This window comes from Lithobates pipiens, unplaced genomic scaffold (assembly GCF_037356315.1).
Source record: "Lithobates pipiens isolate NorthernLeopardFrog02 unplaced genomic scaffold, aLitPip1_a1.2 Scaffold_16, whole genome shotgun sequence".
NCBI lineage: Eukaryota > Metazoa > Chordata > Amphibia > Anura > Ranidae > Lithobates > Lithobates pipiens.
In genome coordinates this window covers 540,462,756-540,483,132 of record NW_027507748.1, presented here as the reverse complement: position 1 = coordinate 540,483,132, position 20,377 = coordinate 540,462,756, and the positions used below count along the sequence as shown (strand labels likewise).

Below are 20,377 nucleotides of genomic sequence, written 5' to 3'. Positions count from 1 at the left end.
TGCCCCATTGATTTCAATGGGCAGAAGAGGTGTATACACCACTCCAAAGATGCTACTAGCAGGACTTTTTTTTAGCATACTGCAAGCGCACCGCTCCAGTGTGAAAGCCCTCGGGGCGTGTTGCAGGTGCTATTTGTAGCATTGTAGCACCTGCAAAGCGCCCCAGTGTGAAAGGGGTCTTAGGTAAGTAAATAATAATGAGCTAGTATGCTATGCATACTAGCTCCATATGCCTTTGTCTTGCAAGTTTTTTTTTTTTTTCTGGGCGGTTAACAGCCACTTTAAGCTTGGAGTGTAATAAGAGATTTTCAGCCTGTGTGTTCTCATTCCACGTTTCCCATCAAAAAAAATGCTGACAAAACTCTCGAAAGGGAAATTTCAGGATTTATAACTCGTTCACACTACAGCCACGTCTACTACAATTCTCACAAGCAAGTATGGCGGCCAAGTGCCGACATCTCAAACAGGAGAGAAGCGTCTCGCTCTGTGATTGGAGGATTGGGGTCTCGCGATATCTAGTGATCTCTGCCATCGAACGAAGAGTCTAAAGCCAGCAAAACATGTGACTTCCTCTTTTCTCATAGAGATTGCGAGAGCCAATCGAGGCGCTCAGAGGCGTGTCCGGGCGGGAGATGACTCGGAGCCCTCAGTGCTCTGTCTCAGTGTGAGGAGAGCGGCCGGGCAGGTAAAATGGCGATCTGGGGTTGCTGAGTCACTCCAGCCTGTGGGGGTAACGCTGGGCCTTTTATTTTATATGGCTCCCTGGCTTTATTTGAGATATATCATGAAAGACGTAAATAAACATTGTAGGAAGAAATTCTCTTTGTGTGCGCCTCAGCCAGCCGGAGTGTATAATAGGCTCGTGTGTGTCTGAGAGGAATATTGTAGTGCTGGGCCAGCATGAGCAATACGAACCTATGTAGAGCCTTTGTGCTGGGATAGGAGAGGCAGTACTCCTGTAGCTGTGTGTATTATGTATAGAACCATAAGGCCTCGTGCTCACAGGCTGTTGGAATTTCTCCTCGGAACACCCTTTTTCCCCTAGCAACAAAAAGCAGCCAGAAACCCGCCTAAATCCACATATTACACACAATTAGGTGCATCAAGTGTTTATGGATTCTGTTGGGCAGAATATTCTTAAAGCTGTGTTCCACACACTATTTTTTTTATTTTTAAAAGTCAGCAGCTGCTGACTTAATAAGGACACTTACCTGTCCAGGGAGCCCGTGATGTCATCGCCCCGCCGCCGAGGACCTATCCGTCCATCGGATCGGGTGCAGGCGCCACCATTCTAATTAAGGTAAACAGCCAGTGGAGCCTTGCGGCTTCACTGCCCATTTCCTACTGCTTATGCATAAGTCGCTTTGTGAATGGCCAGACACACACATGTCCCAGAAGACATCGGGGGGGGCTCGCCGGAGATGAGGATGACGTCACGCACTGGATGGATCGGAATTACAGGCTGTTTCATAAAAAGGCAAGTTAGAAGAATTTTAAACTAGCCAAAAACAAGGGAGTGGGGAGGTGGTCTTTTGTTTTAAGACCACCTCTCAAAAGTGGGTGGAACTCCACTTTAACGCTCAATCGCTAAACGCACGTTTTTTGTTTTTTTTTCTGACAAAGCTCCTCCTGAATGTGCTGGTAATGTTTGTTCTGCCTGTGAATGCTCTTCTAATACTCCTATGTGTGCGTGGACACATGGGCTAACATGGAGGTCGGTTTAGGGCAGAATAAAAAGCGAAATGCATGTAAAAAGCACTAAAGTTAAGGGGATGCAGTGAGGAGGATCTTAGATGTTGGGATGACTTGCTGCATCTGTGTAGGCTGGCTCTATTATGTGCATGTGACCTCCCTCACAAATTTTTGTGTTTTGGTGTTGGCTTTAGAAATGAACAGAATTCGGATTCACGTCTTGCCCAGCAGAGGGAGGCTGACCCCGGTGTCCAGGACATATGAAGCCCTTTCCTGTGCCTACACTCACCGCCCATGCTCCCAGCCACGCATCGAGGGCTATGAGTTCTGCATCAAACACATCCTGGAAGACAGGAACGCTCCCTACAAACAGTGCAGCTATGTCTCCAATAAGAACGGGAGACGCTGCACCGTGGCCGCTCCTAAACCTGACAAAAAGGATGGGTAAGATTTTCCTGTTTTTCCTTGATCTGAGTGTTTAGAAATGGCTTAGACATTTATATATTATTACTACTACAGGTTCTTGTATAGCGCCATCAATTTATGCAGCACTTTACATATTATGCGTTCACATCAGACCCTGCCCTCAAGCGTCTTGCAATCTAAAGTTCCTAACTTGCATTCATACATATACTAGGGCCATTTAGCCTACCAGCATGTCTTTGGCGTGTGGGAGGAAACCAGAGTCCACAGTGGAAACCTATGCAGGCACAGGGAGAACATGCAAACTCCCAGGCAGGTAGTGTCATGGTTTGTATTCAAATCTACATCTTTGTCCCACTAGGCGTAAGTGTTAGCCACTGTGCTGCTATGTGTCCCCCTCCCGTCTTTTTTTTTTTTTTTTTTTTGAAGCACACACAACCTGACATTTCAGTCATGTGACTGTATGGAGACATGCAATCCTGTCCTGTTTGCTGCAATAAAATGTCTTTGATAAACTCTCGCTGCACCACATCTTCAGGGTGCATTGCAGTGTGATTAGGACACATAGAAAAGTTTTCTGTATGTCCTAGCATTCTAGTGTGGAAAACTGCTGGTCCCCTCAATATGTTAACTGGCCCTCAGGGGCTACATTCACACTAGCAGCAAGAATGTGTAAAGTCCTGCATCATAAAAAATAGGGGACTGCATGCAAGACAACTGCAGGCTAACTGGCCACAGCTATTTGTTCACACAGCGATTACTTGTGGTTGTGGATGGATACACACAATGTGTCTAGCCATGAGGCAGACACAACTTAGCGGAGTTATGTTGGTTTATCTAAAACATATTTAATGAGAGTACCTAAATTCTGTCTAATTTACGTTCCTGTAATTCTGTGAATAGTGGCTCCTAAGACCAGGAGAGGGAGGGTCAGCGTTTGCGCTAATTGTACAGGGTTGTCAGTCTTACACTCTTGGAACATGTTAACAGGAGGAAAAAAACAGATGTGACTTGACCAGGTGCAAAAATGGGGTACTGCCCCCCCAAGCTTCAGTCCAGCTGCTCACTGTGTGCTCTGATATCTAATTGGGCCTGCAGCATTTTGGGACCCATGTCTTTGAAGGCTGCGGGGGGGCGCGAACTTCCGCTCATATGCTGTGGGGGGAGCGGGTCCCTGTCAAATCCAGAATCCCAAAATAAGTGCCAGATATGGAGGAGAGAGCAGAGGTTCTGTGTTAAGCCTAGCTCACAGGCCTGAGCACTGTCACAGGGAAGCATGTGACATGCTCCCTATACCTGGAAGTGCCCAATAAAATCATTACTGACTGAGTAATGAGCAGGGAATGACAAGGGGGCACAGGCAGGGTAAGTACAGTGGGGGAAAATAACTATTTTATCCCCTACAGATTTTGTAAGTTTGCCCACTTACAAAGGAAAATTTAAGTATCACTTTTATCATAGTTGTATTTTAAATGATAGAATATAAAAATCATGAAAAATAGATGATACAAATGTTATAAATTGAGTTGCAGTTTAGTGAGTAAAATAAGTATTTGATTCCCAAGCAAAACATGACTTTGTGGAGAAACCCTTGTTTTGCAAACACAGGTAAGATGTTTTTTGTAGTTTCCTGGGATTGCACACATTGCAGGAGGGATTTTTGCCCACTCCTCTTTGCAGATCTTCTCTAAATCCTTAGTGGATTTATGATTCATGAAATTTGAGCTGGGCACATCTATCTATAGTGTTTTCTTATCAATCCTGAAATTTGTGTTGTGGGAGGTTGCTATAGATTAGCAGACAGCTTGCCTTCTCACCGCAAAGCTCTGCATGTTACTTCCTTCCTTTGCCAATGTGGAATGGGTTTACTTCCTCTTTGATTTCCTGCAAAGGTAAAGCATAATGGGCTACTATGCATCGCATAGTAGCCCATTATGTGTCGCTTACCTGACACAGGAGCCAGCGAAGTCACTGCTGTCCCCTTGTGTACGGAGCCTCCATCTTCTTGGTGGGTCTCGCTCCTCCGGCGCTGTCATTCGACAAAGGCATGCCCACGGGAGCCGCCACTAGCGGCATATCGCCGTTGACAGCGGCACGCTCGGTGCACGGACAGCGGTGCCTGTGTTTTGGCAAATATCTCCTAAACCATGTAGGTTTAGGAGATATTTCTTGGACCTACAGGTAAGACTTACCTGTAGGTCAAAGTGGTTTGTAAGGGTTTACAACCACTTTTTAAGGTTTCTTGGCTGTCGCTTGGCAACTCATTGTGTTCCCTCCATACATTTTCTATAGGATTAAGGTCTGGCTAGGCCACTCCATGACTGAGGGAAGGTTTTACAATACATGACCCTGTCCATTGGCCCCACAGTGAGGCAAAGTCGGCCTGTACCTTTTAGTGTAGAAACAGCCCTAAAGCGTAATGTTTCCACCTCCGTCCTTGGCTGTAGGGATGGTGTTCTTGGGGTCATAGTCAGCATTTTTTTTTTTTTTCTCCAAACACAGCGAGTCGAGTTAATGCCAAAGAGCTTAATTTTGCTTGTCTCTAACCCCAGCACTTTCTCCCAGTCCTTCTCTGAATCCATGTAGATGTTCACTGGCAAACTTCATATGGGTCCGTACATGTGCCTTCTTGAGGAGGGGGACCTTACCAGGTGCTGCAGGACTTCAGTCCATGACAGCATATTGTTTCCAGTGGTTTGATGGTGGTCCCAACTGCCTTGAGATCATTCACAAGCTCCTCCTTTGCAGTTCTGGGCTGATTCCCCACTTTGTCATGATCACCCTTACTCCATGAGGCAAAATCTTGCATAAAGCCCCAGACCTAGGGCAATTGATTATTTTGTATTCCATTTGCAAATAATCGCTCCAACAGTTGTCTCCTTCTCACCAAGCTTCTTGATGATGGTCTTGTGGCCCATTCCAGTCTTGTGCAGGTCTACAATCCTGTCCCTGATGTACTTTGACAGCTCTTTGCTCTTTCCCATGATGGTGAGGTTTGAATGGAAAAATTCTGTGGACAGTTATTTCTTACAGATTATGAGTTGTTGGGAGCACTTTCGCAAATTGGCAGGACTAATTCTGTGTACCAAATGAGCACATACTGTAGCCAGTCTGTGGGAGCCAGAATTATTGTTGGTAGGGGATAAAACACTTATTTTGCTCACTGAACTGCAACTCGACTTATGTTTGTGTGTGTGGTGTGGGTGTTTTTTTTGGTAAGCCCCATCTTTATGGTGAGACCCAGAAACCATTTGAACTCCTCTCAATTCAAATCTCTCCACTCAAACGGATGGGCATATGATAATTGTGGGTTGTTTGCAATATACTGCTGGGCATTAATGGCAGTCTCAGGTGACAAGTGCAATGGGAGGGCGGGCAATGTTGCACGTTCTTTGTATGGCGCTTGGTGTAGTACACAACACAGATCGATAAGCTACTGCTCCTGGCTCTACTCTCCTCACACGGGAAACGGTGTGTGTGGAGAAGAGCCGGTAACAGCCAGTTACCGGTCTATTTACATTTGTGAATGGATTGCGTGGTAAACAGCTGCTGGTCATGGGCCGTTTACCATTGTCGGTAACGAGCTGCGTTCCTGGGAACACCCCGCCACCGACATCCACACGCAGCATGCTTCCGATCACGTGCTGTGTCCAAGGGGGAAGTACCATCTGATCGGCCGATCATGTGATAAAAAGCCATGCTCATTGGCTGTTCACCCCCCTGTCATGACGAGTTGTCTCGGACATGCTGACAGTGCTGTAGAGCTGCACGATTTTGGGTAAAATGAGAATCGCATTTTTTTTTTTTTTTTTTTTTCTGCTTGGAAGATCACGATTCTCGCGGTGTAACATCTTTCACATTAAAATAAAAAAAAGTGCTAACTTAACTGTTGAAGTGCATTTTTTCACAAAAAATTGCATTTGAAAGACTGCTGGGCAAATAGTGTGACATAAAATATTGCAGCAATTGGCATTTTATTCCCTAGGGCAGTGATGGCGAACCTTGGCACTCCAGATGTTTTGGAACTACATTTCCCATGATGCTCATGCACTCTGCAGTGTAGATGAGCACCATGGGAAATGTAGTTCCAAAACATCTGGGGTGCCAAGGTTCGCCATCACTGCCCTAGGGTCTCTGTATGTATGTATGTATGTATGTCCACTTACAGACCGGACCATTTTGCTGGTCAAAGACCAGACCACTTGCGATTCGGCACTGCGTGGCTTTAACTGACAATTGTGCGACATGGCTCCCAAACAAAATTGACGTCCTTTTTTTTGAATCGAGATCGCGTGTTTGTTTAAAAAAAAAGGGGGGGGAGGAAAAGAGTTGATTCCTGAAAAGGTGTATAAAATTTTATACCACTGGTACTATATGCCAGATTGTTTGGCTATATTTACCCACTTGCCGTCCACCCACCAAATGGAGGGGTGGTGCCGGTAATTCTGGGTGGACGTCATTCCATATGTGCAATGGGGTGCCCGTAGCCCGGCACTGTAGAGCTGCACGATTTTTTTTTTTTTTTTTTTTTTGTTTTTTTACATTTTAGCTGTGGCTTGAATGATTTACTCTGGGTCTATCAACATGCCGAGTTTAGTTTCCCGGTGGAGTGGGTGTATAAAATGTCTTAGTTGCAACTAACAAATGTGTTTTTAATTGAACCAAAACCTAGATAAGGTACAACTGCATTAAAAGACCAAGATATGGGGGTGGGGGTGTCAAATGCCTTTAGAAATATCCAGTCTCATTAACGCATGAGAGATTGGGAGTGACGTATAAGATATAGTATTCTCCGTGAACTCACTGGTCTGATGTCTAGGGACAAATCACGCGTGATCCTCCCTTAATCACAGGTCCCGCTGACCTGGAGCATGGCGATCTCCTGTTCCGTGACATGGCTATAGCAGGGCTCAGGTCTGGGGCTTAGAAATCACTACAGCTTAATCTCCAAAACTTACCCTCATCAGGAGGTACGTTTTTTTTTAGAAGCATTCTAATTGGTCAGCACGGACCAATCAGAACCTGTGTAGCCCAAAGCGTGAATGCGAGGCGATTTCTAAGCCCTGGACCAGTGACGTGGCTATAGCAGGGCTCAGAACGGGAGATCGCTGATCTCCAGGTCAGTGGGACTGGGGTGGTGAGGAGGGGGTCCTGTGTAAGTTCACCTTACAGATTTTTCTGTAAAGGTGAACTTACGCTTTAAACTCTTCTAATATCAATACTGGGTTGCTGGTGCACACTGTTCCTATTACCTAGTGTGATTGGGGTTTGCGTGTGAGTAAAGTTTTCAATTATCGGCCAGCATAGTGTCGGGCCTATTTTTTGCTTTGGAATCCGTTTTTGCTGAGTCCAGCAGTGTGCGCTCAGCGTACAAGCTAGACCGAGTGGAAATAATGGAGGAAGACTTGAAATGAGCAGACATCCAATTTAGTTTTTAACTGTTGCAAACATATACGTTTCTTTTCCCTCCTGGAGTCTGTTTGCATGATATGACCCCCCCCCCCCCCTCGTTTTATGGATGCATTGGCCTGAAAAATAAAAGGGTGTTGAGCAGTTAGGCAACCTAATGAAGAACCACAACCGAACCAGAAGGTATTTGTTTCGGGTATCGGAGCATTTGCATGAGTACTGATACTTTTGTAACCCTATTTACCAACAAAAGGTCATTGTCCTGGAAAAAAATGGGTATAATCCATTTTTCAAATAGACTAAATGGATGCGTCTATTTACCTGACAATTGCGTGGTCATGTGATGCTGTGCCCAAACTAAATCCCCCCCCTCAACAAATGGCTTTCTTTTGGTGGTTGATCACCTGTTTGTTTGTTTTTTTGCGCTATAAACAGCGATAACTTTGGGAGGGGGAAAAAACAATTTTTCACTATTTGCTAGAATATCCCCAATGGTTTTTAAACACATTTCTTTATCAGTTTAGGCCAATATATATTCTTGGTAAAAAAAAAATCGCAATAAGTATATATTGATTGGTTTGCGCAAAAGTTATAGCATCTGCAAACTATGGGAAAGATGTATGGCTTTATTTTTTTTTTTTATTAATCTGACACGTTTTTGGGACGTTCAGTGATCAGCGCTATAAAAATGCGCTGATTACTGTGTAAAATGTCACTGGTAGGGAAGGGGTTAAACGTGTTCCTTCAGTGTGTTCTAACTGTATGGGGATGGGACTGACTAGGGGAGGAGACAAATCGTTCCTATTTACTAGGCACAGGTGACATGCCTCCTCTCCCCTGATGACAGCACAGGGATTTGTGTGTTTACACACAACTGTGCTCGTTGACCACACGCATCTGGTCCCCTGCCATGCAGCGGGTGCGAGTTGCCCCTTGTGGCTCTTAAAGGATGACGCATCCATACAGCACTTTGTGTACCCGTGCCACTTTGCCGACTTATATCGGCGTGAGCTGGTCAGCATATGGTTAAGCATTCATGGGCACTGAACAGGACGCTAACAATTTGAAGTTTTTATACCTGCTGCAAAATGTATAGTGGAATAATGTTGTTAATACTGACATTACTATTGCAGAATTTCATTCTGTGCTGAACATGCACGAAGAAATGTACTGGCTCTTCAGGCTCAAATGAAAAAGTCAAACACCGGGCCAACCAATGAATCTTTGCTGTACCAGTTAAGTTCCTATGCACGTGGAGAGCTGGGCACCCAAAACCAGGAAAGCAGCCGAAGCGAGTCAAGCCGGATACTTGGTATGTTACCCACATTTTTAAGTGTTGTGAAGATGGTGTCATTATGTTCAGCTCATAATTTGCTCAGGCCAAAGAATGCATGCTATATCCTCCTTTTTACAGAAGTTATAGGCTACAATGAACTAACAGAGTTGGGACTAGATGACCCTCTTTAAAGTGTTGCTAAACCCACAACATTAAAATCAGTCTGTATATGCAATAAAGTATGCTTGTTATACTCACTGTGGAACCTAAGGGGTTAATCTCTGCAAAAAATTGTGCAAAAAAGCTGTTTCCGGTCCCCCCCCCCCCGATCTCCTTCCCCCCTGTCTCCAGAAAATAACCTGATATTTACAGGGCCAGGGGACAAGCTGCATATGCACAGTTTGGTGTGTATTGCTAGAGGTTTTTTTCTTGGGAGAGTGCATGTGATCAGCACAGGGCTAATCGGCACCGTCCAGACAGAGGGTCAGGGGTCCTGCATTCTCATAAGACAATCGTAGGAGCAAGAAAATGCCTAGAAGCTCTTACCAGACATGCATAGAAGTTACACAACTGCTCTAACTGGTGATGAGAAAAGGTATTTAGCAGTTTATATTTTCTAAGATAATTGTGCTTCCTTGTTCTGTTTACTGTGGGACACCAGATATAGTGAATGCAGGGCCCTGGGTTTAGTAACATTTTAAAGAGGAAGTAAACCCTTCCAAGCAACTTGGACCTATAGGTAAGCCTAGATTAAGGCTTACCTGTAGGTCCAAGCAATATCTCCTAAACCTATATGGTTTAGGAGATATTTGCCCGAAAATGGGCACCGCTGTCTACGGCGCATGCGCCGTAGACAGCGGCGCGCAGGCGCACTAAATGCGGCAAATCCAAGAATGGATTTGCCTAATTTGTCGACTCCCGTGCGCATGCGCGGGAGTGACGTCATCGCGGCTGCGCCGCTGTGATTCGTCGGAGCTGCGAGACGCCACCACCAACATGGATGCGGCGGACTACAGGGGACAGCGGCGACTTCGCTGGCTCCTGTGTCAGGTAAGTGACACATAATGAGCTACTATGCGATGCATAGTAGTCCATTATGCTTTACCTTTGCAGGGAAAAAAAGAGGAAGTAAACCCATAAGGGTTTACTTCCTCTTTAAGGGAGTGCACATTAGAACTGAATTTTGAAGGCCAAGTTCACCATTTTTAGAATGTTACATCGGTATTTAGGGTGCAACATGCTCCTGCACCCCTCTGATCTACTGACTGCAGGTGCAGTGCTCTGAAGGCTCCTCTGTAAAGCATAAATGCACATTTTATTTTTTTCTTGACAAGTTATTGTGCAGAAGGTGAACTTGACTTTTCTTTGTCAAACTAATGTATGCAGCTGAAAATTATAGTATTTTTAGCGAAATCCTAAAACTTGTTTATTGTCAAATACTGGAATGATGCAGCCCTAGCAAAGTGTGTGTGTTCTTACTGTTCAGTACCATGAAGATTTTTCATTTTGGGCTTGAAAATTTTCAGAAGTCTCATTTGGTTATGCTGGCTGTACACAGTTCAATAGGGAATACTATGACACATTCTCCAAAAGGTGTGTGTGTGTGTTTTTTTTTTTTTTCTCCCTGCTTTGTAAAGGACCAGACGGTACATCCAATATTGCTAAAATTGTAATAGCAATTTGTCTTTTTTGCTGTGGCTTACAAATACAATTTTATCTATTGTATTGGTTTAGTGATTGTAGCTGTAATAAAGTCTTATATTGGGAATCACTTTATTTTCATAAAGTAGACGAGGACAGCTGTAGTGACAGCGATCATGAGGCAGTCACTGTGGATCAGACATGGATGGGCGATCTTGACAGTGAAGCTGACAGCCTGGACAGTGATCAGGAGGACCCTCTAAAGTAAGCATAACTTTACTTCCATAATGTTAAGTTAGTCTTGACATAGTATCTGGTTACATTCAATTGCTTAATACTTGATATATTAGACTATTATTTACCAAGCCTGCATAGTTACCGTGTGTTTGTTTGTTCCCCCCCCCCCCCCCCCCCCCGTATGTTTGGCAATACCTTTTTTAAATCTTCTACTCACCGGTCAACTAGATGTTGCTGTCCCTCCCTTTAACCACTGGGCACTTAAACCCCCTTCCTAACCAGACCAATTTTCAGCTTTCAGTGCTCTCGCCTTTTGAATGATAATTTTATTTATTTTTTTTTTTTCACACAATTGTCATATTAGCAGGTTATTTCTCACACACAGCATATGCATACCACAAATTACACCCCAAAACACATTCTGCTATTACTCCCGAGTAATGTCGGGGGGGGGGGGGGAGGGTGTGCAACGTATTCAGATATCCCCGCACAAAGTCAAGGATGTCATATGGAAGTGGTAAAATGCTGTGTTTTTTATTTTTTTGGGACACAAAGTTGTCCGTTTATACAATATTTCTAACATGTACATAACAAAAATGACACCCCAAAATAGATTCTCCTACTCCTATGTACGGCGATACCACGCGTGAGACGTTCACAGCCTGGCCACATAGAGGCCGGGTATTGCAGAGTATGGCCGAGCATGGATGGATCGGTGGATGTGACTATTTGTGACAGAGCAGCACTGTGGGCACTACAGATCCAGCCCACAGCACTGCTGCCACCAATCTCTCCCCTTCACTGTACCGATCGGTTTGTTTACAAGTGATTGCGCCGTCATTCTTGGCCTGATTCAGGCATTAAAATCGGACCTGAACTGGTGAACAGGCACCAACATGCGGCCGCCCATATGTGAACCTGGCCTAAGACTGTGAGGCCTTAACGCCAAAGTGGAACCGTTTTTGCTTTCAATTAAAGTCAAATGCCAAGAGTTTGCTTGGAGCCATCATATCTCTTCAGCTTTCAGTGCTCACACTTTGGATGCCAATTAGTCAGTCATGCAATTTTACCCAAACAATTTATCTTTGTGGGGGGGGGGGGGGGGGGGAATTGCTTTCTTTTGGTGGTATTTAATCACCACTGGGTTTTATTTTTTTGCGACGTAAGTGGAAAAGAGCGTAAATTAAAAAAAAAATAAAAAAATTCTTGTTTCTTTGACATTTTGCAAATAAGTAATTTTTTGTTCATAAATTTGGGCCAAAATGTATACTGCTACACTTGGGTTATTTTTACCAAAGATATGTATTTGGTCTGTGTGAAAGTCAGTCTACAAGCTATGGGGTCAATCATTGAAAATTAATCACACCTGATGTACCTATCATTTCTAGCGGTCAGGAAAGCACAAACGCACACCCCAAAACCACAATTCTTGGGGAAAATCTAAAATTATCTTCTCCTTCCACACAGCATATGAATACTTCCAATTGCACCCCAAAATACATTCTGCTACTCGTCCCGAGTATGGTGCTACCACATGTGAGACTCTTTTGGAAAGCAAACATCCCAAAGTATATTCTATGAGGCATTGAGTCTTTTTTGAAGTCTTTGGAAAACGTGGAACGTAAATTTATTTTTCTTTCACACAATTTGCCAATTTTATATTTCTAACACAGCATGTACATATCCAAAAATGACACCCCAAAATACATTCTGCTACTCCTCCTGAGTATGGCACCACACCACATGTGAGACTTATTTCCCCCCCCCCCCACCTATTACTGGGGGGCAGCATTCGGTGTGTTGGTGTGGACTGTAAGCAGTAACGAACTGTTACAGCAATCTCCACCTCACATGATTGGTGTGTGGGGGGGAAAACCCGGTACTAGCTTGTTACTGCGGATTGTTTACCATGTGAACGGCTGTGTTCAATCACAGCCGATCAGATCCAATTTTATTGTCCCTTTACTGGGATTGGCTGTGTCAGGATAACAAGCCTCTTGCCCGATCACCGCTCTGCGCGCCCCTAGGGGCACGCACGAGGACAGTGCATGTGACTGGCTGTGATTGGACACAACCAGTCATGTGGTAAAGAGCCATTTTTATTGCCTCTTTACACTGATCTGGGATGGGCTGTGTCCTGAGGGACACGCCTCATCCCTGATCACTGTCTCCTACAGGAGCGGGGAGGAAGTGATTACACCCGCCCAGGATGGGAAAGTTCCTGCCAGCGTCCTTTTTTTTTATTATAGCCCAGTATGGAAGTGGTTAAGTTACCTCTCAGAAAATGTCACAACACCTAGTCCAAACTTTATTGTGCTAGACTCAACCCAACATCGGGTTGGTCATGTTAAAACATGTGAGAAATAACCTAGATGTGAAATCTCAAACATAACACCTTAAAATATCAACTCATCCACAGCATAAACATATATTTGCATGTATCTGCTCTGGGCATTAAGCTCAGCCACCCAGATGTATGAGTAATGCAAAACATCATAGTGGACATGAGCTGTGGAGAAACACGTATAGCTATCACTCTGGTTATCTAACCAGCTTGGCACTGCAGCTTCATATAGGCAACTGACCCATGACTTGATAATCCTTAAAGGATTAATTTCAGGGGAGCAGCATAGGAGCGAAAAGAGATTGGAACACTTAACCTGATACACACTGTGAAAACACTTCTGATATCCTAAGCACTTAACCAATGATGGATACATTGTTAACACTTACAAAGAGCATGAGACTCTCTATAGTGAGCACTGGAATTTCCATTGTGTTTTCTCTAGTTATAATGGATCTTCTAATTCAGTGGCTAAGTACTTTAGTACTTTTGCCTAGCAACACTAGAGTCCTTGGTTCGAATCACAACCATGGCACTGTCTGCTTGGCGGTTTTCATGCTTTCCGTGTGTGAGTGGGTTTCCTCCCACACTCCAAAGACATACTGGTAGGGTTAATTGGCTCCTGTCTAAATTGGCCCAGTATGTGTATGTGAGTTGGGGACCTTAGATTGTAAGCTCGTTGTGGGCATGAACGAGTATGTATGTATGTATTTATATTTACACGCAATAGAAGTGCCTATAAAATATGGTTGGCTTTATAAGCTCACTTGAATTGTAATGTAACTGCACGGCTTCCTATTCATATTGTAAAGCAAATTTGCACAGATAAACATGCTTTGTATGAGAATTTACATTATCTGTTCCCTGCTCAGTATATAATTGCCTTGGTAGATTCCTCCCCCCCCCGAGATGTCATATGGGCTCCTTAATGCACCTTGATTGTTTGTTTTGTATTGATAGATTTTATTTTTATTTATTTATTTTTTTTTTTTCTTCACTTGATGTAGACATGCTGGAGTGTACACAGCAGAGGAAGTCACACTCATAATGCGTGAAAAGCTAATCCGTTTGCAGTCTCTCTATATTGACCAGTTCAAGCGGCTACAACACTTATTAAAGGAAAAGAAAAGAAACTACTTGCACAGTGTTAAAGCTGAACATGAAAGTTTTGGTAAATGTAAATTTTACTCTTAAGCATGCACAAACTGAAGATCTATAAGCATTCCATTTGCCACATAAAAAGCTGTATAATAAAGCAATGGAAGGCTGTTTAGTCTGGATTTTCTGGATGTTTTAGAACACTAAAGGCCTGAACTACATTCCTCTTTCAAGGTCTTAACCACTTGAAGACCAAGCCTTTTCTGGCACGTTGTTCGCATTTAAATCAGTATATTTTGCTAGAAATTAGTTTAACCCCCAAACTGTATGTATGTATGACATCATTGTGCAGCGGCTTTCAATTGCAATCTTTATTTTCTTTTGGCAAAAATACCTTTAAAGCAGACGTAATGTAAAAATGCGGCCTTGGCTTCAAGGGGTTGTATCTGGGTAATGCCTGCAGCTGCACGCATCACCCTGGTACTTTTATTTTTGGCTTTCTTGTAACAACCGATGTGGCAAAGCAGCCACTCTATTTATTATCACAAGCCCCACCGGGAGACCCGAGCGACAAGCCGGCGTGTCCACTGGCTGGCCGAAGACCCGCACAATCCCAGAATCTACTTTAATCAGATCTCGTAACCCAGGAACGATGTCATGACATCACTTTCGGTTTACAGGAGCCCAAAAAATTGGGCAAACTTTACTGTTTGTGGGTTTTTTTTATTTATTTTTTGTTTTGCTTTTTCATGAGTTTCTTCCAAAAAATTTTTTCTTAAAACAAAAAACTGTTCTGGTCCTGGGTGGATTTAGTGTAATCTCACTCCAGTCCTCCAAGACCATAGAGGTGATCAAAGACAATCTAGTCCTTTTATCACCTCTGACTTAGCCGGCTGCACCTTTAAATAATTTCTCGGGTGAGCCGAAGGAAACGGTAAGCCCGGGGAGGGGGAAGACTGCCTGCCGCTTCTGAAAGTATTCCAGCAGCTCATGAGATGCTTGAACTTTTAAAAGAGCTGGCTGAAAAAAATAAATACTGGGTTTTTGGCTGATATCTTCAGCCATAATCCTGGTACACCACTTGCAAACCGCTACTACCCAGCCATACTCATACTTTTGTTTAAATAGAACACTGAAGATTACCATACTTGTGATGTGCTGGGAAAATCTGATCTTTTGAGTGTTTTTTTGCATTTTTATGCCTCAATCTGAAGAGCAAATTCTTCATGTTTAAATGTGCACTAAGCAGGCAGCTCTGGCCCAATCCTTATTTCAAAGGAAGGCAAGTAATCTGTTTAGAAAATTAGAGTAGATGTTTTGGACTGACTATAGGTGTACAATTTTCTGACATGACTATAGTCTCTTGTCAACGTTCATGTCTGGTCAGTACTAAATTCATAGCTGTCATTTACTTTTCAGTGTCTGCCAAGATGAACCTCCGTGCATTACTACTTTTTTTACACTTTATTTGTAGTGTTTTGTGGTCAGTATGTTGTATTCAATTTTTTTTTTTATTTTTTTTTTTTTTTACCTTAGGGAGTAGTCTTCTTACTGGACCTGAAGGTCTGTCTCCAAAAGAACGTGAAAACCTTAAGAAACTAAAAGCGCTACGTAGATATAGAAAGCGATATGGGGTAGAAGCTCTTTTACATCGGCAGTTAAAAGAACGACGTATATTAGCTACAGAAGGTGTATCGCAGCAGGTAGGTCGTTTCATTATATTGGAGCAGATGTTAGACTAGACCTAAGTCTGACCCCACTCCTATAAGAATATGTTCTCATTGCCTCAGTCTACATTTAATTCTGGCACTCTTTTCTCCCATAACCCAATTTTAAATTGCTAGTTCCTGCAGTATGGAGAGCTGTGGAATGTTTTTGTAAGCAAATTGTGTATTTCTATTGTGACATGTAATTGTGCTTGTGATATTTTTTTTTTATTATATATAACTTTTATTTTTTATTTTTTTCAGGGTCACACGACCAGATCCAGTCAACGTTGCCTGGCCTTTGTAGAGGATGTGCGCTGTTCAAACCCAAGCCTGCCTATGGCTAGACACTGCCTTTCACGTATCCTTTTTAATTGAGTAAAGAGTTTTATAGCTGTTTAGTGCATCTTGTTTTCTGCTTCAAGGATTTACTAAAACATATATGTAGTCACCGTAAAATATTCCAAAAACTGCCATTACTAAGCAATTTTGGATTTGATGAGTTATACCCAGGGCTCAAGTCCTGCGGGAACGCATGGGAACGGAGTTCCTGTACTTTTTCCACAACAGGAACTCAGTTCCTGTTAGCAGCCGTGTCCTGCAAGACTTTGAAGTATGCAAGCTGTGTGGCAGGTGCTACACCAGCAGCCACTGACACAGCTCGCAATAGTAAGTGCCGCACACCTGACCATTCAGGCATTGCCAGTAGGTGGCCCCATGACAGCTTCCGCGTCGATCTACCCTTCAGCTAGCAGTGATTGACAGGTAGGTCAGGTTCCTGCTGCTAAGAGATTGTATTTAGTCAGACCTCTGGTGATGCGCTCCTCCCTGCCGACCCCTCCTGATTTTGTCTCCCCCCAGTCTCCTGCATACTTGCGCTGTGTCCCGCTGAATCCTCCCTCTATCTTCAGTGCCATATTATGAGAGAACCCAGAGGAGCAGCACAGCTATTCTGCTCACAGGACATGCAGGGAGAGAGGTGAGCTGAGGGAGGAACATCAGTTTGGGGTGGTAAGCTGAGCACAATACCTGGCAAAGTTTAATGCCAGGAGGGAAGTTTATGTAGAAATATGTGAAGGGTTGGGATAGCAGCGAGTGTGTATTGGAGCCCTGCAGAGTTTGCAGCCCCCCCAAGCTAACATACATCTCCTCCTAAGCAGGAACACATCACTATCTCCCCAAGAATTCTGTCCAGATAATGTGCAGTTAATTTATGACCTTTCCGTTTAACCCTGTGTTATCCAAACTCTGTTCAATGAAAAGTGTAAACTCGCCACATAAACGCTCTATATACAAAATAACATTTCCCAATAAAGATCAGAACATTTGCATGGAAGCACAATTGAATGAATGCTGATTATTCCGAGAATTACCGTATTTGTTGAGGATTTTTTATATGTACTAACAGTTAAGCTTCATATACACAATACGAAAATTGGATGAAATACCACGTTTGAAGCGTTTGTGCATATGAGCATTTTATTTTTTGGTGGGGGAGTGGATCTCGGGTGGGAATTCCCACTTCTTTTTTTTTTTTTTTTTTTTTCCCCAGTACTCGACCCCCTGGTTATACCAATTACCAAGCAATTGTACGTTTTTGCTGTGTCCCCGATAGGAGGATTCACATGATCACCAAGACTCCCCAATGGAACACAGACGGTAACAACTGATTTTACACTTCATTTAAGGGGTACTTAATCTAAGCCCACACAGTAAAAGTAGATGCTCTCTACTTTCCCTCCTGGTGGCTTTTGTCTTCAAACTCTACAAACCCTTTGCTGATCCATATACAGTGCTGCCATGTGTTACAGCAATGCACATTAAAACATATGTGCTGTGGAGTGGGCAAGCATCCATCTATGGTCATTCACATGCGACAGAAGTTGCTACAAAAGAAAAAAAAGGTTTGGGACTTTATGTAAGGTCATGTATCTCCATCCCTGTCAATATGAAAGAAGCAAGGAGGGTGGGACTTTATATGAAGCATGTGGTTGCAAATTGGTAAAATGGTGGATATTAAATGTTTGTTAGTACATATTTCTTGATGTCTACTTATTAAACTCCTATACATAATGACATTGGTATAAGAATAACATCACATGCAGTGATGTTGAGTAGTGCCTGCATAGCCTATGGCCTCACTAATCCCTGTCATGGTGAATAAATGTATATACATAATAGCATAAAAATCTGATAAGGGCATAGTTGTATAAAACACAGCATCTGATAGCTCTACGTGTTTTGTGGCTTTGAGCCATTCTTCGGGAGCAAGTACATGATGTATCTATAATTAAAAAATTGTCTTAGTGCGCATAAACTTTCTATGGGTGCAGCACCATCTATTGGCTAAATGGGCCAAGGGACACGGTTTCCCTTATTTTTGTATGCTGTACTTCATTTCCTTTTTAGACCTTGGGACCCAAAAAAGTAAGATGCTGATTTTATCTTTTTTTTTTTTTTTTTTTTTTTTTTTTTTTTCACGAATTGCACTTCCCCCACAGCCACCTATGGGATTCAGGATAGATTTAAAGGGAAACTACAATCCTTTTCATTCTTGGCTATAAACATGAAAGCAAACCTTAGGTCCCCCTTTTGCATTCATATCTCAGATCTATTGCGTGTGTAAGGAAAAAAAAAGGTTTTTTTTATTTTTTATTTTTTGTTCCCCTCAAAGAATGCAGTACTGTAAAATTCAGTAATTTTTGATGAAGACATAGACATGTCGCTTTTCAAACCAGTCTTTTGTTGGACAATGGCCCTGAATCAAGGCTGACAGCTTGTTTGTGGTTGTAAGTTTCAAACAGGAGCCTATAGAAATCCTTCCTTTGGTCTGTTGGCTGTGCTAATATACTTAAGGCTCAGCCTATTCAGGTGGAAGAAACAAAATGCTGTCTACATTACCACTCTTATGCTGGCTGGGGCTAGCACCTGAGGCTTCAAGCCAGTAGGCAGAGCGCCCAAACTTGTACAATGCTGACTTCATCAACTTGCCTTGCAGCTATCATTAGTTGATGGAAGCGGTCGGTTTTTTTTTTTTTTTTTTTTTTTTTTTTTTTTTTTTTGCTTTCTCTCCCCCCCCCCCAAAATCTGTGTGGTTTTACTTGGGCGCTTGATGTGTTTGCTAAAAGGAATGACTAGTGTTTCTAGGGTATCTGTTTTATTATCTCCATGTCTATATAGTTTTCTAATGTTTTTGTAATTTCTTTAACCACATTCTGAGCAGATATCTGTCAGGACAGCAATCAGGTCCTTTTTAAGATGTGTGCAGGCTCTGAAGAAGTTCCTTGTAACAAACCACTTCCAATTAGCCTATCCGAAGAACCTTGTTGCCCCTTACACTATCGGTTACCTTCTCCAATGTACAAGTCTGAGCCAGTGTTGCCTGCTCCAGAGCAGATGGATGTGTCTCCCATGGAGCTATATTTGAGTACTGCTGAATTGCAGCCTACAGAAAACCTGCCCCTTGAATTTAGTGATGTGAGTCCTGTTCTGCAGTCTTCATATTCTTTCTGGATAATGGATCCCGATTCTTACGATTCTTTCTCCTTCTGCTAGGACCTTGATGTAGTAGGGGATGGAATGCAGTGTCCTCCATCTCCTTTGCTGTTTGACCCATCTGCAGACATGGCCATTTCAAGAACACCAATTGACATACTGGCTGATGATACGGAACGGAACAGTACAAGTCACTCTTTACGCACATCGGAGTCACTGGTGCGTTCTATTGGACAGGTATATGTTGTATCCTGTACATTATAGGTCATTATATACATTAACGTACACATGTCACTGTGCTGGCGGAATTAACATTGCCCTAAATCAAGGCTGGTGGCTTACTGTAGCTTCTGGCTTCAAGCAGGTGCATAAAATAACTTCTTCCTGTGGTCTGTTGGCTGTGAAATTATTTTTATGACCAAGCCTATTCAGTTGGAAGAAATAATTACTTTTTTTTTTTTTTTTTTTTTAGGTTTTGTATTTATATTGGAACAATGCACAGGTTACTAAATATATTTTTATTTTCTTCAGAGTCAAGTCCAGTCACCAGAAGAGTCCCATATGCAAATGACAGACCCAGTCAGTGATGATGCAATAATGCCAACCATGTCCACAGCCAATGGGAATGCAGAAAGTGCCGCTTTCAGTTGAGTTTTGCATCGTTTTGGGCATGGTACCATTATCAAAGTTAATCAACAAATACTTTTTCTACCTTTTTCATATGAAGACCAAATAGAACCACTTAGTAATGTTAAGCTCCATTTTGACAAAACTGTAAAGCATGATCACATCTAAAATGTCTGGAGGCCATCTTTCAGCCACTGTACCTTTAAAGAATATTACCCTACATATACATTCAAAAATAAAATTGAGTGGTTCTTTTTTGAAGACTGTTTGTGTGGTTTGTTTGGATTCCCCCCCCCCCCCCCCTTCCCATTTCATATGTTTATTATTTAAATTCTTCTATGTCTACTAACTCTTCTAGCAGAGAAGGGTGGGGTTTGTTATGCATTATTCACCTCCGCTGCCTTTAATTTTTTTTGTACAAATCATATT

The 20,377-nt window shown here is 42.8% G+C and overlaps 1 protein-coding gene and 2 non-coding genes across 5 annotated transcripts; all 3 read left to right on the top strand.

Annotated features, from left to right (window-relative positions):
• The first annotated feature begins 575 nt into the window (after window positions 1-575).
• KANSL2 (KAT8 regulatory NSL complex subunit 2) lies at window positions 576-20,209 on the top strand. 3 transcript variants are annotated; one of them, XM_077483306.1, is made up of 10 exons: window positions 576-685; window positions 1,887-2,136; window positions 8,658-8,836; window positions 10,591-10,705; window positions 14,030-14,193; window positions 15,657-15,823; window positions 16,091-16,187; window positions 19,050-19,303; window positions 19,382-19,558; window positions 19,853-20,209. In XM_077483306.1, exons 2-10 carry the CDS (start codon window positions 1,889-1,891, stop codon window positions 19,970-19,972), a joined length of 1,521 nt encoding a protein of 506 aa, XP_077339432.1. In that variant the 5' UTR covers window positions 576-685; window positions 1,887-1,888; the 3' UTR covers window positions 19,973-20,209. The 3 variants fall into 3 exon arrangements, with proteins under 3 accessions (XP_077339432.1, XP_077339433.1, XP_077339431.1); XM_077483307.1 differs by having other exon boundaries at window positions 10,588-10,705; window positions 19,382-19,540; XM_077483305.1 differs by having other exon boundaries at window positions 10,588-10,705.
• Window positions 18,579-18,712, top strand: LOC143986275 (small nucleolar RNA SNORA2/SNORA34 family). Its single transcript, XR_013276484.1, has one exon. It is a non-coding gene; the product is annotated as a small nucleolar RNA SNORA2/SNORA34 family (small nucleolar RNA).
• On the top strand, window positions 19,635-19,768 carry LOC143986274 (small nucleolar RNA SNORA2/SNORA34 family). Its single transcript, XR_013276483.1, has one exon. It is a non-coding gene; the product is annotated as a small nucleolar RNA SNORA2/SNORA34 family (small nucleolar RNA).
• Window positions 20,210-20,377: the final 168 nt, after the last annotated feature.